Source organism: Camelus bactrianus, chromosome X (assembly GCF_048773025.1).
Source record: "Camelus bactrianus isolate YW-2024 breed Bactrian camel chromosome X, ASM4877302v1, whole genome shotgun sequence".
Lineage (NCBI taxonomy): Eukaryota > Metazoa > Chordata > Mammalia > Artiodactyla > Camelidae > Camelus > Camelus bactrianus.
In genome coordinates this window covers 39182505-39197715 of record NC_133575.1, presented here as the reverse complement: position 1 = coordinate 39197715, position 15211 = coordinate 39182505, and the positions used below count along the sequence as shown (strand labels likewise).

At 44.3% G+C, this 15211-nt stretch overlaps 1 protein-coding gene and 1 non-coding gene across 4 annotated transcripts in view; one reads left to right on the top strand and one right to left on the bottom strand.

The window, feature by feature from the left end:
- SHROOM4 (shroom family member 4) overlaps positions 1-15211 on the top strand; it is a 201609-nt gene that overhangs the window by 143853 nt on the left and 42545 nt on the right. For 2 of the 3 annotated variants that reach the window (XM_074360053.1, XM_010964125.3), the window contains exon 3: positions 14166-14300. In XM_074360053.1, coding sequence (XP_074216154.1) covers positions 14166-14300 — 135 coding nt within the window. Of the gene's footprint in view, positions 1-8550; positions 8968-14165; positions 14301-15211 lie in introns of those variants that run through there. The other variant, XM_074360054.1, reaches the window with a different exon arrangement.
- On the bottom strand, positions 617-720 carry LOC123619487 (U6 spliceosomal RNA). Its single transcript, XR_006728103.1, has one exon. It is a non-coding gene; the product is annotated as a U6 spliceosomal RNA (small nuclear RNA).

Genomic DNA, 15211 nt, shown 5'->3' with positions numbered 1-15211 from the left:
CACTGAATCACATACATATTCTTTTTCAGATTCTTTTCCATTATGGGTTATTACAGGATATTAAATATAGTTCCCTGTGCTATACTCCATCACCCCCCACCAGATTTTCCTTTCCCCCATCCATTTTTACATAGTAGTGTGTATCTGTTAATCCTAAATTCCTAGTTTATCCCTCCCCCTGTCCTTTCTCCTTTGGTAACTGTAAGTTTGTTTTCTATGTCAGTGAGTCTATTTCTATTTTTACTTATATGTCTATTTATATATTTGGGGGTTAATTAGGTTTATTTATTTAAATTTTTTAATGGAGGGGTTTTAATGGCAGACTATTATTCCTTCACCTAACTTCCTAAATGTTGAATGGTTGGGATGTTCCTAATTTTACCTTATAAATAATCCTGCTGTGGATGATACTTCATGTCCATAAATCAATGTGTGCATCTCTAATTGTTCTCTTAGGATAGAATCCTCAGAATGGAAAGACTGGATCAAAGGGTAGGAAATTTTTTTAAAGATGTAACTCACTTCCCATAAAATTCATTACTTTCCAGTGTGAAATTCCGTGTTTTTTAGTATATTTACAAGGTTGTACAACCATCACCACTGTCTAATTCCAGAAAAAAATATGGAATGCTTCACAAATTCGCATGTCATCCTTGTTCAAGGGCCATGCTAATCTTTTCTGTATCATTCCAATTTTAGTATATGTCAGCTGAAGCAAGCACAGTAGGAACATTTTTATGTCTCTTGGTAACATATGGCAAATCTCCCTCTGGCAAATGTGTCTCCAGATCCATTCCCATCCAGCAATGTAGAAGAAGAAGAATGCCTATTTCCCTGCAACTTTGCTGACACTTAGTTTGAATATATATATAGCCAATATCATTGAAATTGGCATTTTTTTTGGCCTTTTGATTAGCTCTTCTGCCTCTCTAGCTGTTATGTAAAGATATGTCACCACCCTCTTTCCTTTGCATGCATTTACCATGGGCACTCACACCCGCTGTGACAGCCTCAGATGCCTCCTCTCTGTGGGTCATAACCACATGTATGGACCCCACACTAACCTTTCTCAGACTGCAGCCCAGATGTCAGGTAGCTTACTGAGCATAACTATCTACATAATTTGACAGCATAACAAACACGCTCGTGCCTAAAACCAAACTCATGTCTCCTGAAGCCAGCTCATGCTCTCAGCTTCCTTGTCTAGATTAGTGATACCACTTTTCTCCCAGGTGTCTCATGGCCACCTTCACTCCTCTCTCTCCTCCATATTGCATTAGTAGCCCAAGTTTCTTAGATTCTGTCTCTCATATTCTTTCTCACATCCTTCCCTTCTGCTCCATTCTCATGGTCATTGCTCTAGTTCTATCTTTTACTGTGTCTATCACGCACTGGCCTACTCACGTCACTATGATTTCAGTACTTATCCACATGATTCATTCTACATGTGGCTATGAGAATAACCTTCCTAACATGCTGCTTTCACCATGTTTCTCTCCTATCCTGGAACCTCCAAAGCCTCTCTCTTTGCCTATGGGATTATATAAAGTAAATGCTTTATCCTGGCACTTAAGGCCCATCACGTTCTTCCATCATTCTAATTTTACTGCTTGTGTGCCTTACACAAAACCATGTTCTTCTCTCAGCATATTCCTGCTTTTCCCTCTCTTCTTTATGCAAACCCTGGCATGACCTCTTCCCTAGTCTCCTCCAGTTTAAAATTGTACTGAGTCTTCAAAATCAGAGGTTCTGTCAGGTCTTCCTGCATTCAACGAGTGGTGCTTTCTCCCTTTTTCCCCCCATGGACTATCTGGTTTTAGACACCAATTTTATAATATTTTCAACAAAAAATTAAGGAAGCTTGCTTAATAATGTTTTTATTACATGAGTGTTTTTTAATTTGTTTAAATTGAAGTATAGTTGATTTACAATATTGTGTTAGTTTCAGGTGTACAGCAAAGTGATTCAGATTATCTATCTATCTATCTATCTATCTATCTATCTATCTATCTACCTATATCTTTTTTGGTTCTTTTCCATTATAGGTTATACAAGATATTGAATATAGTTTCCTGCACTATACAGTAAATCTTTGTTATTCTCCTTTTTAAAAAAAAAAACTCTCATTTTGTTAGCTTTTCCTTTATGATAAGACATTCTGCCCTGTTTAGTTACTTAGGTATTTTTATTTACCCCCCTACCACATTATAAATTTCTTGAGCACAGGGATAATATCTTTTTCGTTTTGACGTATTCCATAGTACCTCTCCAAGCACCTGAAATGTAGATAAGAGTTCCATAAATGCTTGAATAAAAGACTGGTGAAGACTGCCAACTTTTTTTTTTAAAGAGCTACTAATGACTCAGTTTCAGGAATAAATTCTGTGCTAGGAAGGTCCAGATGCCAGATGACCCAAATGTCATGGCTAATTCTCTTTTTTCCTTCACTCTCCACATGCAATCCATCAACCAATGCTGTCAGCTCTACCTCTTTAAGAAATCTCTAATAAACCCTTTTTTCTTGACCTCTGTTGCTTCCTCCCTCGAACAAACCACCATTGTCTCTTACCTATAAGGGACTTTTTAACTGGTTCCCTGGCTTCTATTCTTGTTCTGCCTAAATGCATCAGCCAGGTGAGATCTTTTTAAAACTTAGATCATGATAGTCCTCTGCTTAACAACCCCCAGTAGCTTCCCACTGCACTGAGAATAAAATACAGACTTCTTACGTTGGCCTTTGAAAACTCCATGGTCTGACCTTGGCACTTCCCCAACCTCATGTCCCACTACTATCCACCTTGCTCACTGGGCTCCAGATCTCTGAGCACTGGCCCTTCCTCATTGTCATGTTAGCTCAAAGTGAGCAAGTAGGTTCTCTTGGTTCTCTTGGAGTCATCACTGTTGTTGCCTGTTGTTCCTTGGGCTGTATGTCTTTAGTAGTGGAGATGACTCAGGTAGTGGCCACAAGCAATTCTAAGGCATTTGAAACTTGACTTGGGGGAAAACCTGTGTGGATTCCATCCTTATCCAAAAAATTGGTGTCTCCAATACTGAGTTGGAGCTGAAGAAGGTATTTGGCTTAAAGGGAGAAGAAACAAAATCTTTCATTATACCTGGAACCTCCTTCCCAAATACTACTGTTAGAAACCAGAGCTGGAATACAAACATCCTTCACTTTCTTTATCACTCTGGGTGTTGGTTTAGGAAATTGAGCATCATGGCAGAAGCTGACTCAATAGATGGTGTTCTGTGAGCCTATTGTCATTTCCCCTGTATGCTCCTCTGAAGTCTCCCTCAGCCCTCTGGGGTTGCACCCTTAGCTTTCGTATACACAGGGAAGACAGATCCTTGACTTGCTCCCCTTGCTTCTAGAAACTATGAAATATGCCCCACCCACCTCCTTGTCTTCGGGATCATTGACAGTATATGATAGGTATGTTTTTATCAGACTGTATGTAGAAAAACGAGAATGTGCTTCCCAGTCCACTCTGAAAGAGACTTCCAAGTACTGTGTTTCTAAATCACTAAGCATTTTTCTAGCCCCTAATATTTGCACAGCTCTCCTCTGTCATTCATATGGTTGGCTCCTTCCAACCTTCTTTAGAAAAAGAGGTGTCCTTGTGTTTTAAAGAGTCCAATGTGGAAAAAATGGAGAAATGAAAGCAGAAGTTCAATTGTAAAGGTCCTAACCAGATGAAGGTATCACTTCTGACTTGGAAAGCCAAAAGGCACCCACTGACACCCATCACAGCATTTGAGGGAGTCTTCACTTTTGCCCCAACATGCCCTTCCTTTCTTATTTACTACCCTGGGTTTCCTTTTAGCCAGGAATGATCCTGAGCTGGAGGGTGGAGAGGGGGATCCAGCAAATTTACATGAAAGAACTTGACCTGGCTATTCAGAGAGGTGAGGGGAGATAGAGGAATTGGGAAAGGTTGGGAGGCAGAACTAGGTACCAAAATCTCTTTCTACATGAAGTACCTGACTCTCAGATGACCCAAATTATAACTCTCCAATGGACAAGAAAGGCATTGTCTTAAAAGTTCTCTTTAAAATTATAGAAACAACACAAATGTCCATCAACTCGTAAATAGATAAGTAAATTGTAGTATACAGAATGGAATATTATTCGGCAATAAAAAATGAAGTACTGATGCATGATACTACACTGGTGAACCTTGAAAACATGCTAAATGAAAGAATCCAAAAACAAACAAAAAAATCACATATTATATGATTCCACTGAAATGAAATGGTCAGAATAAATAAGTCCATAGAGAGGGAGGGTATAGCTCAGGTGTAGAGCATATGCTTAGCATGCACAAAGTCCTGGGTTCAATCCAATCCCAGTACCTCTTTTAAACAAAAATTTTAAAAAATAAACTAAAATTTTTTAAAAACAAGTCCATAGAGACAGAAAGTAGATTAGTGGGGGAGGGTATGCTCAGTGGTAGAGTGTATGCTTAGCATGCACAAGATCCTGGGTTCAATCCCCAGTACCTCCATTACAAAAGAAAATCTTTTAAAAAATAAATAAACCTAAAAACTAAAATCAAGTCCATAGAGACAGAAAATAGATTAGTGGTCACCAAGAACTAGAGATAGGGGTGGGGGAGATGGAGGGATGGGGTTTCTTTGTGGTATGATAAAAATATTCTAGTTGATTATGGTGATGATTGCATAATTCTGTCAATATACTAAAAACCATTTAACTGTAAACTTAAAGTGGGTGAGTTTTTTATGGTGTGTGAATTATGTCTCAATAAATCTGTCTTATAAATTTTTATTTTGTTTTTATTTTGGGGAGGAGGTAATTAGAAATTTATTTATTTGTTTATTTGTTTTAATGGAAGTACTAGGGATTGAACCCAGAACCTTGTGCATGTTAAGCATGTGCTCTACCACTGAGCTATACCCTCCCCCTGAAAGCTGTTTTTTAAATAAATAAATAAAATTATACAGACATATATATATATATATATATATATATATATATATACACACACACACACACACACACGCACACACACATATAGATATATACACAAATACACACGTACATACCCATACCCATACACACAAATACATACACATACACATACATGTTCCCCCTTGGTTGGGTCTGTAAAAGGAAGGGTCTCTGGATCCCCAGGCTGCAGGGTCCCCCAGCTAACAGTGGGGTGTGAGGAGACCTTCATAACTCTGTATCCCTCTATTGCAACCAAGCAGCTTTTGCCTTCTTCTGTCAGATAAACAAGCCAGGCATTGTTCTGTCCACCGGCCTGTGTGCGGGCTTCCCTTCCTGCTGAGCGGGCCAGAAAGAGCTTGGATTCCTTCATGTGGGGCAGGTGGAATGTGCTGTCTAGGAGGAGGCTGGCCGAGCCACAGAAAGTAAACAGAGCTAATCAAGGACACTCTTTTGTGCTTCTCCTTATCTAAACACTTTCAGAAGAGGAAAGAGCCTGAAGTTGGTTATGGCCCAGACCTCAGGCTAAGCACGACCCCAAGCAACAGGGGCCATATTTTACTTCTGGCCCTGGGTTGGGACAGAGCCATTGTTCATCTTCTGCTCATCCCCTACCTTCCCCCCAACAAGTAGCCCTTGAGGGGTCTGTTTGGAGCCAGGTTCAGAGACAAGTAGTGCTGTCAGAAGATATTGGGGTGACAGCCCACTAGAGTAGCTGGAGATTGACTCCTTCTAGAATTGGTCCACCTCCCTCCCCACACCTCTCACAACAGCCTTTACAAGGACTCTTCTGGGAGCCAGCTTCTGACTGATCTGCCACCTCTGCCACAATGTGCCCACCCTCCTTGCACCCATGCCAAGTTCCTATCCTCTGAGTGTTTGGAAAAGAAGCAGTCATCTTTACCTTCCCCTGAACACTGAAGGTAACACTTGCTCATGTTGTCCAGAACTCACCTCTGCTAAGTCAGAAGGTGCTCCCTATACCCCCACCTCATATCCCAGCCTCTTTCCCGAATCCCAACTGGCCAAACTGCTCACATTGCTCTTATCATCCTCTGCCCAAGGATTTCCTGAGTGTACGCTGTCTGTGTCCACCTGCTCATCAGATCACCTCATGTGGTGACCACCCAGCTTCACACTCCCACCCTGACTCCCTACCTCAGCCAGTCCCATGAACACCTCTAGTCAAAACTTCCAGAAAGAGAAAGAAAAATACCATATGATATCACTTATATGTGGAATCTAAAAAAGGCCACAGATGACTTATTTATAGAACAGAGACAGACTCACAGACATAGAAAACAAACTTATGGTTACTTGGTGGGGAAAGAGATGGGGAGGGGTAAATTGGGAGTTCTGGATTTGCAGATACTAACTCCTATATATAAAGGAGATAAACGACAGTGTTCTGCTGTGTAGCACAGGGAACTCTACTCAATACCTTGTAATAGCCTATAATAAAAAAGAATATGAAAAGGAATATATATATGTGTGTGTGTGTGTGTGTATATATATGTATATATGTATATATATAAAATCTGAATCACTATGCTGTACACCAGAAATTAACACAATGTTGTAAATCGGCTATACTTCAATTAAAAAAAAAAAAAAACTTCCTCAGCCTCATCTGGCTACTGACAGGGCCAGACTGCTATCAAATTTATTATTCTTCATTTTCTTAGGAAGTGAGGGTCTATTAGCCTCCTCAGGGAAGCATTTTTATGGGCTGGGTTACTGAGTGGAAGGAGGGAGGCAAGAAGATTTGGGAAGGCTGGGCCCCCAGGCCCAAGCAATGCCATGTGAATTGACTGTTTATCCTGATGCTTTTTGACACCAAGGGTTATTCCCCAGCATACTGCAAACACTAAAGGTATCGTATGCCCTAGTTTATTGGCACAGTGTGATTATCACACCAGCACCATCACCATCACTCTAGAGCTTGTTAGAAAGAGTCTGGAGCCCACTCTAGACTTACTGAATCAGAATCAGATTTGAGATGGCCAGGTGATTAGTATGGCTATTGAAGTTTGAGAAGTACTGCTCTAGAGAACTAGGCTTGGCTTTTGAACCTTCTCTTAGTCCTTTCACATTCATCTTATTTGGCTTGAAGAAGTTCTTTCTCTTTCTTCCTTCCTTCCTTCCTTCCTTTCTTTGTTAATGGAAGTACTGGGGATTGAACCCAGGACCTCATGCATGTTAAGCAGGCCCTCTACCACTGAGCTATACCCTCCCCGCAAGGAATTCTTCTCTTGGCAGTCCTAGTGCCTTGCCCATTCTTATGGGGTAGAGGATAATGTTCATAACGGATATTATTTATTGAACGCCTATTGAATTCCAGGCATGTGCTGCAGATGAGGAAATGGAGGCTCCGTGACAGGCCCAAGGCCAAACAACTAGTAAGTGGTAAAGCTGATACTCCAAGACAGATCCGCATGCCCACCATATCCCCAAACTTCCCCCTCACAGTACTTCTAACTGCCAAAGGAGGGCCTGTAGTCTTACCTGGATGGCACCTGCCTCTTCTGGAATAAAAAAAAGTCGACCCAGACCTCCCTAGGAGGCACAGAGGGAAGAGAGGGGAAGGGGCCTCCCGGCATGCTTTCCCCAGAGAGGAAAGGCCCTAGCGTACTTCTTGTCCTGAGGAAGCAAACTCAGGCACCAGAAATGGCTAGAAATGGGACCAGCCACCAAGATCCCCAACCGGACTGGGGATCCAGGAGTATTATGAAGGGTAAACCCCAACTCTGAATCCCCAAGAGAATTTCAATTCTGATACCCAAGCTTGGGCTCAGGATGTGCGACATACTCTCGTAGGGCTGCTCTGGGGTGTGGCTGTGGCGTGGGTCAGTGAGGACAGCTGGCGGACCCCTGGCCAGAGGCCTGCAACCATGACATTAGAACATACCATCGCTGGAGGGGTTGTTTGTGACAGTGGACTTGAATGTTTTATTTTGCAAAGAGGAAACAGAAGCCCAGAGAGGGGGAGTACATCACTAGAGGTCAGAGCAAATTCATTGCAGAGGCAGGGACTCTGACCCCAGGCAGCACTGTTCTGGAGTTGGGGTCTCTGGTGTGCAATTGAGTGTCCTCTGGGTCTGCTCAGGTGCCGGTAGGGCATTCCAACCCTGCCAATACGGCCCAGAATGGTTTGTAAGTCTTTATATGTCAGCAGGACATTCATCTTGGGTAATCTCTAGGTCACTTGCCCCCGGCTATGTAAAACCAGCTTGTCTTGCTACTTGCTTTTCTGGAACTGGAGGCTGCTAGGCTGGGCTGATCTGGGCTTTCCTTTTCTGGGGCCCAGGGGGCCCGCGGAGATGGCTGGGTGGGGTCATCTCAGTCCAGGAAGCACAGGAATTCTTTTAAGTGTATGTGTCTGGGGTATTTTTCTCTCTCACTTACGTGTATTTTTAAAAATTCTTTTTAGACACCCGCTTTATCTTTCCCAAACATCATTTCCTTGCTCCTTTCCTGAGTTCTAGCAGTAGCTGGGGGCCCAGCTTCCTTATTGGCTTCTGAGCTGGGGAAGGGGGCGGGTCAGGGCTCAGAGGAGGCTGGAGTAGGGAACAGGGGGGCTGTTTATGCGGCTGGAACTGCCTTTCATCCTTCCCTTTGCCACCAGGGTGCTGGCTGGTTTCTGGAGCAGCGTCTTCATTCCTAACCAGCCCTTGACCCTGGCTTTCATTCCCTAGGACTGTGGCCTCATCTGGGCACAACCAGGCTCATGGCCACACCTTGCCTTCAGTGCTACTCCTTTCTGTTCTTGGAACTGGGACCTGACTGTGCCTGAGCCCCTTGGAGCCCACTCAGGGGCTTGGGCTGATGGCCTCTTCTCTCAAGAGGTCTTAAAGGAAGGCAGATGGGTCTCAGCTAAGGGAGGATCCAGCCCACAGAACGAAGCCCTGGGGGCTGGCTGGAGGGTTTGTTGATGAGCAGCTGAGCTGGCTGGATACCCAGCTCTCTCCTAAGCCATCTCCCCAACCCGGGCAACTTCCATGGTAGGTACTCTGGTAGCCATGGCCATCATGGCTGCTGCCCCACTTCCCCCTTCTGCTTGCTTGCTTGCTTGCTTTAATGGAGGTACTGGGGATAGAACCCAGGACCCTATGCATGCTAAGCAGGCACTCTACCACTGAGCTATACCCACCCAGCTCCTGCTTTCTTTCTTCAATATCCCTTTCTTTTTGCTTCCTAAGAAAGAATTTGGTGGTGATGAATGATAGGGTGTGTGTTTCATGATAGTGCCTTAGGAGAGATGGCAGGCACCCGAGTTGTTCCCTCCACAGCTAGACCTGGAGCTAGATAGTTGGTGGTTGGCATTTTCTTAGCTGCATGCTTATTTCTCCTCATCCTCCTTCCCCACTGCTGAAGGAGGGGATGGTTTAAATGTTAGGACTACCGAGCCTTTCCTTTTCAGATTACTTCTTCAGGTAATGGCTAAGAGAAGCCTCAGGTATATAAGCTTTTTGAGATAGACCCCTCTTGGGGGAGGTGGGGTCATGTGGTATCCTAGAAAGGGCTGGAGGACCTGAGCCTCACCGTCAAGTGCTGGTTACTAGCTTTGGATTCTTGACAAAGCAGTTCAGCTTTCTGTGTCTCTGTTTCCTCATCTATAAAGGGGACATAATAATAGCAGTTAGCAATGAGGTTGGAATCAGGATTGAATAAGCTAACGTATGCAGAGTGCTTAGTGCCGGGTACCTCTTAAGTATTCAATAAATGGTCCCTGTGTTTGTTTGCTTTTTAAGTTAATAGTATGTCAGGCATTAGGCTGAGTGATTTCACACATGGGACTGCATTTAATCCAGACTGTAAACTCATGAATAAGGGATGGTTATCATCCCCATTTTACAGATTAATAATCTACAACTCAGAGAAGTGATTTGCACAAGGTCACACGACTAGGATTGGAATGTGAGTGTGGACTGACTCCAAGGCTAGGGCTATTCAGGAAAAATAATAATAGGCCAAGCATTAGACCCTCTAAGTAGTTTCCAGTCCTTTCCCCTACTAGGGCTAGAAGGCTCCATCTCTGGCTGCAGTGCCTCCACTGGGATTTTCCTCCCTGCATCTTGTGCTTTCCTCCCAGTGGTCCCAATGCCCCCACTGTCTTGCTTCTGTCTCCTTTAGGGTTGTTTCCCCCTCCTGGAGAAATCCTAGAGAGAGTAGGGGCCTTTGTAAGTTGCCTTTCAAAGTGTGGCAAGGGAGTGATGCTAGTGGAACCTTGACAGTGGATGGACAAATCTGGGTGGAGATAATCTTGAACCATCAAGAAGGACAAGTGTAAGCCGACAACCCTTATTATCGTCCCTACTACTTTTTGACCACTTGCAACACATCACTGTGTCCCAGATGCTTTGAGAATATTCTCTCTCATCTCCACAATAACCTAGCCCAGTAAGGATTGTTGTTCTTTTTTTTCAGGTAAGAAAACTAAAGCTCAGATGGGTTAAGTGACTTCCGTAGAATCACACATCCAAAGTGGTAAAGTTAGGATGTGAACCTAGTAGATTTGTCTCACTTGTTTTAGTCTCATCATCTACTGGCTTGGTATAGTTGGTAGAATGAGACTGACATACATGAAATGATAATGAGCAGTATAAAACACTATATTATTTTGGGTTAAATTGTGAGGACTAGATTACTGAGGACAAGCTCCCTGGAGTAATCTTACTTGAGGAGTACCTGGAAGAACAGTGGATTTTGATTAAGAAAATGAAAGGGGGCATTCCAGGCAGAGGGAGCAGTCATAATCAACTGAAATTGATTGAGGTCTTACCAGACCCTGTTCCAGGCAGTTGACATGCACTGTCTCATTTGATCTCTACCACCCCATTAATTAGGTACTATTATCCCCATTTTATTGTCATGGCAACTAGAGCTCAGAGAAGTGGGGGCACCTGTCTAAAGCAACAGAGCTAATAAGTGGAGGAGCTGAGATTCAAACCAAGGTGCTCCAACTCCACAGCCGGTGCCGGATTCTACTGGAAACCAATAGCAAAGGCATAAAGCTGGTTGCAGGGCATGATTGGAGCAGAGAAACGAGAGGTTGGGATGAGTGGGTTCAGATAGCTTATAGAGGGCTTTGAAAGTTGTATTTGTGAGAGAGGATGAGCCCCACGTCCTTCTATTCCACCATCTTGAAGCCCTTCTGAGGGCTTTGAAACTTGGATCCACTTCACATTTAATGCTGGACAGGTTAAGAAATAGGGAGCCAATGAAGATTCTTGAATAGGAAAGTGCCAAAATCCAACTGGTATTTGACATGGTAAGATCTAAGAGCAGTGACTGGAAATGAAACAATGTGAGATGACTAGCAGACTAACACTGTATGTTGGACATCAGGTGTCAAAGGCCTGGACTAGAACAGGAGGTGGTGGTGCTGGGTTCTGTGGAGAAGTATGATTATGTGGAATAGTCTCAGTGAAAATGGTAGTGGGGGTGAGGGGCAGTGCAGGGAGAGAAAGAGGCAATGCCAAAGAGATATTATGAAAGAAGACTCAGTAGAACTCAGTAAAGGATTGGATGGTTGAGGAGAAGGTGGTACCAAGGTTGACTACTCACATTTTAAACCCTGGACTCAGAACCTCAGGAATCTGGGATGTGGAAGAAGGGCCCCAAATAAGAGAGGTGCCCTGTTCTCCGCTGTATCCTCAGTGCCTAGAAGCATAGTACATAGTAGATATCCATGGTACATAGTACATAGAGGTACATAGTACATAGAGGTACATAGTACTTCTGTGAGATGCTTTTTATTTATTTTTTTACTTTCTTGATGGAGGTACAGGGGATTGAACCCAGGACCCTGTGCACGCTGAGTATATACTCTACCACTGAGCTGTATACTACCGCCACAACCCAAGATGCTTTTTAAATCATTTTTAGAAATTGACTGCTGTTGACAGCCACTGGAGAGATTTCTAGCATCATGGTTTTATGTGTGAGACTCTGGGGCAGGCACCTTCCCCCAAGGTCTTCTTGTGCCTTCAGCCTCCCTGCTGGGCACTCCAAAATCCATAATAGAACAGTGTGGTTAAATGCAGGGGGCCCCACCTGCCTTTCGTTCCCATAAATTTAAGCCGCTGCTGCTGACCTGCGGCCCTGGTTTCCTGACCTTTGGCCGGCAGCTTCCACTGCCCTTCCTCTTCCACCTCCTCTGTGTCTGAGACCACTCAACCCGTGTCCCCCCCCCCCCCCCCCCCCGGCCACAAGGCCATTCTCTTCAGGACTACCTTTTTAGGCCTTCGCCCTCGAGAGCCTTGCACTGCTGGGATTTTCTGGGTTTCCTCTGGGGTGAGGGGCATTCCCAGCCAGGATGGAATCCAGCTTGAGTCTGTCCGCTACTGCTCCTGGGAGGTAGAGAGCTGATTGATCCCACTGCATAACAAGAGTGTTGAAAACAGGAGCCCTTATCTTCATCAGCTTTGCTCTCTTGGTGTGTGGTGTGTCTAGTATAGAATCTGCCACAGTAAATGAATGAATAAATTAGTCAGTAAGCTATCATCTACTTATCTTTCTGTCATCTCCTTTATTTATCATCTGTTTCGCTTACTCTGTCATCCATCTCATACACTGTCATCCATTTTTCTCTATGTAGTTCCCTATAAACTTCCTCAGACTTTTCTCCCTTTCCGTCATTTGCTTTTCCTCTGTATCATTGCTCTCTCTTATTTCCATCATCTACCTGGCCCTTCTTTTTTTTTTCTAATTGAACTATAGTCAGTTTACAATGTTGTGGGTTTTTTTTTTTAATTTAAAAAAAATTGGGGGTGGGGAGGTAGTTAGGTTTTTTTATTTGTCTTTATTTCAGTGGAGGTTGGAGGTAGTGGAGATTGAATCCAGGACCTCATGCATGCTAATCATATACTCTACCACTGAGCTATACCATCCTCTGCTACAATGTTGTGATAATTTCTGGCATACAGCATGGTTATTTTATATATATATATATATATATATATATATATATATATATATATTCCTTTTCATATTCTTTTTCATTATAGGCTATTACAAAGTATTGAATATTACCAGCCCTTCTGACATCTTTCTCTCCTTATTTTCTCCCCCTCCCTCCTTTTCTCTCCTTTCCTCCCCTCCCCTGTCCTCTCTCTCATTCCCCCTTCCCTCTTCCCCCTCCCTCTTCTTTCATTCTCCCCCTCCCCCCCTTTCTCTCTCTCATTCTCCCTCACATCAGTCATCTCTTATCTCCTGGCACTACTCATGCCCCACATGTACTCTTCCCTATACCATTCTTCCCCACTGACAAGGGCGGTGTCTATTTATGTGAAATATACCCGAGGACATGGATGGGTCCTGTGTAAGCCAGTCAGTACAAGAGTTGTGGCTGTAGCCTCCGGCACCAGAAGGACCCTATGGTTGCATCCAGGACCTTGGTCTCAGACCTGTTTCCCTTTATTCACCCCTCTGCTGCTGAAGAGTCTCCTCTGTCAGCCTATCACCATGCCATCCACCTCCTTGTTCGATCTTTCCTGGCAGGATTTGGGGCTCCCTGCCACCACTTTGCCTGCAAACTTCGCTACTTCATCTCTTTGCCCATTTTCTCATTCACTGTCTCAATGCCTTTACTGTGCTTTATTTGTGCTAGCTCTTTCACTCTCACTAATCTGTAAGTTTTCAAGGGCAAAGCCTATGTTTGATTAATCTCTGTATCCCCAGAGCTATGCACAGATGGTAGACCGCACATGTACCACAAATGCTAATCAAATGAATGAGTGAAAATTAGAGAATTGACAGTCTGGTGTTGATTTGTTCAAACTTCTCAATCATTTCCCTCTTCGTTTCTTAGAGAAAAATGGGAAGATGGGTCAGATTGATTATTTTTCTCCAAGAAAACTTGAGGTGGGCATGCCATTCATTGGGCAGCTACACTCACTTATTCCATGAATATTTATTGAGCATCTACTGTGTCTCTGGCACTGCGGTACATGCTTGGGATATACCCATAAGCAAAAGAGCCCTGTGAGGCTAACCTTCTGTAACTCCAGGAATTGCCCTCGGGGTGAAGGAGATTTGGGTACTGGGTGCTGAGGGGAGCCACAAAGATTCCTACACCAGCTCCTTACAAGATGGCCTACTTCATTTAAAGGAAAGAGGGGGTGGGGGTGGAAGCTGCCTGGGAAGTGATTTCAGCTCTGGTTCCCTAAGTTGACTTCCTGTCCCTCTCTTGCTGTAGGAGAAACGCCCCTGTCATTAGGCCGCACTCATGGCATGTGGCCAAGCTGCTGGAGGGATGCCCTGAAGCGGCCACCACCATGCATTTCCCTTCTGAAGCCTTCAGCTTGTCCTGGCATTCCGGCTGCAACACTAGGTGAGTCTAGAACCCTCCCCTCAAGACAGCCTGGAGGTGAGATAACCTGGCTTCTCCTTCTCCCTCACTCTAGTCCCCATTGGAGGTGGCTGAGCCCAGAATGCTATCCCAGAAAATGGAGTTGGGGTCCAGGGTGCCTGGCTTCTAGTCCTCATCTCCTGCTAACTCTCTGTGACTTTAGGACAGTCCCTTTGCTTTTTGAAAATATTTCCTTGAAATACTGACCTTACTTGGCTTGCCAGACACCCCTCTCCTTGCTTTTTATCTTATTTCACCGGCTGTTCCTTTGCAGACCCTTTCCCTGGCTCCTCCTCATCATCCTGGTCTCTAATGTCGGTGGGCCCAGGATTCAATTCTAGTCTGCTTCTCTAGCTCCAGCGACTCCCAGGTGACTTCCTCCAGTGTTCCTCTCATCCAGCTCTGCCACAGAACCAAAGCCTTCAGAATGGGGACCTCCCTGAATAGCAGGGTCCACCTGCAAGAATGAGGATCTCTCAGCATGGGGGGCTTGGTATGGTTTGTCTTTGGAACATCTGCCCAGAAGATGCAAAGAACTTTTTCAGCCAACTCAGAGGCAGCAGAGCGGCTGGCCTTGGCTGCCTTTTCCTTACCTGACATAATCTTCCCTCCAAGAGGAGTTCTCTGTTTAGGAGGCTCAGGGAAGCTAAGGGTTGCATTTGCCCCTACACAGTGTCTTTATTTGGCATTGGAAGCCAGGGGCTCAGGGCCGAGGCATAGGCAGTTTTGTTCTGGAAGAATACACAGAAACACATTCTAAGCTTGGATCCTGTTGGAGTGGGGGTTGGGTGGTTTTCAGCAGAAAGGGTGATGGGTGTGGGTCGCAGCTCTCCTTGCCAACCAGGAATTGATGGATTCCTAGCCCAGAGGTCAAGTGAGTGGAGTGGCTAAGG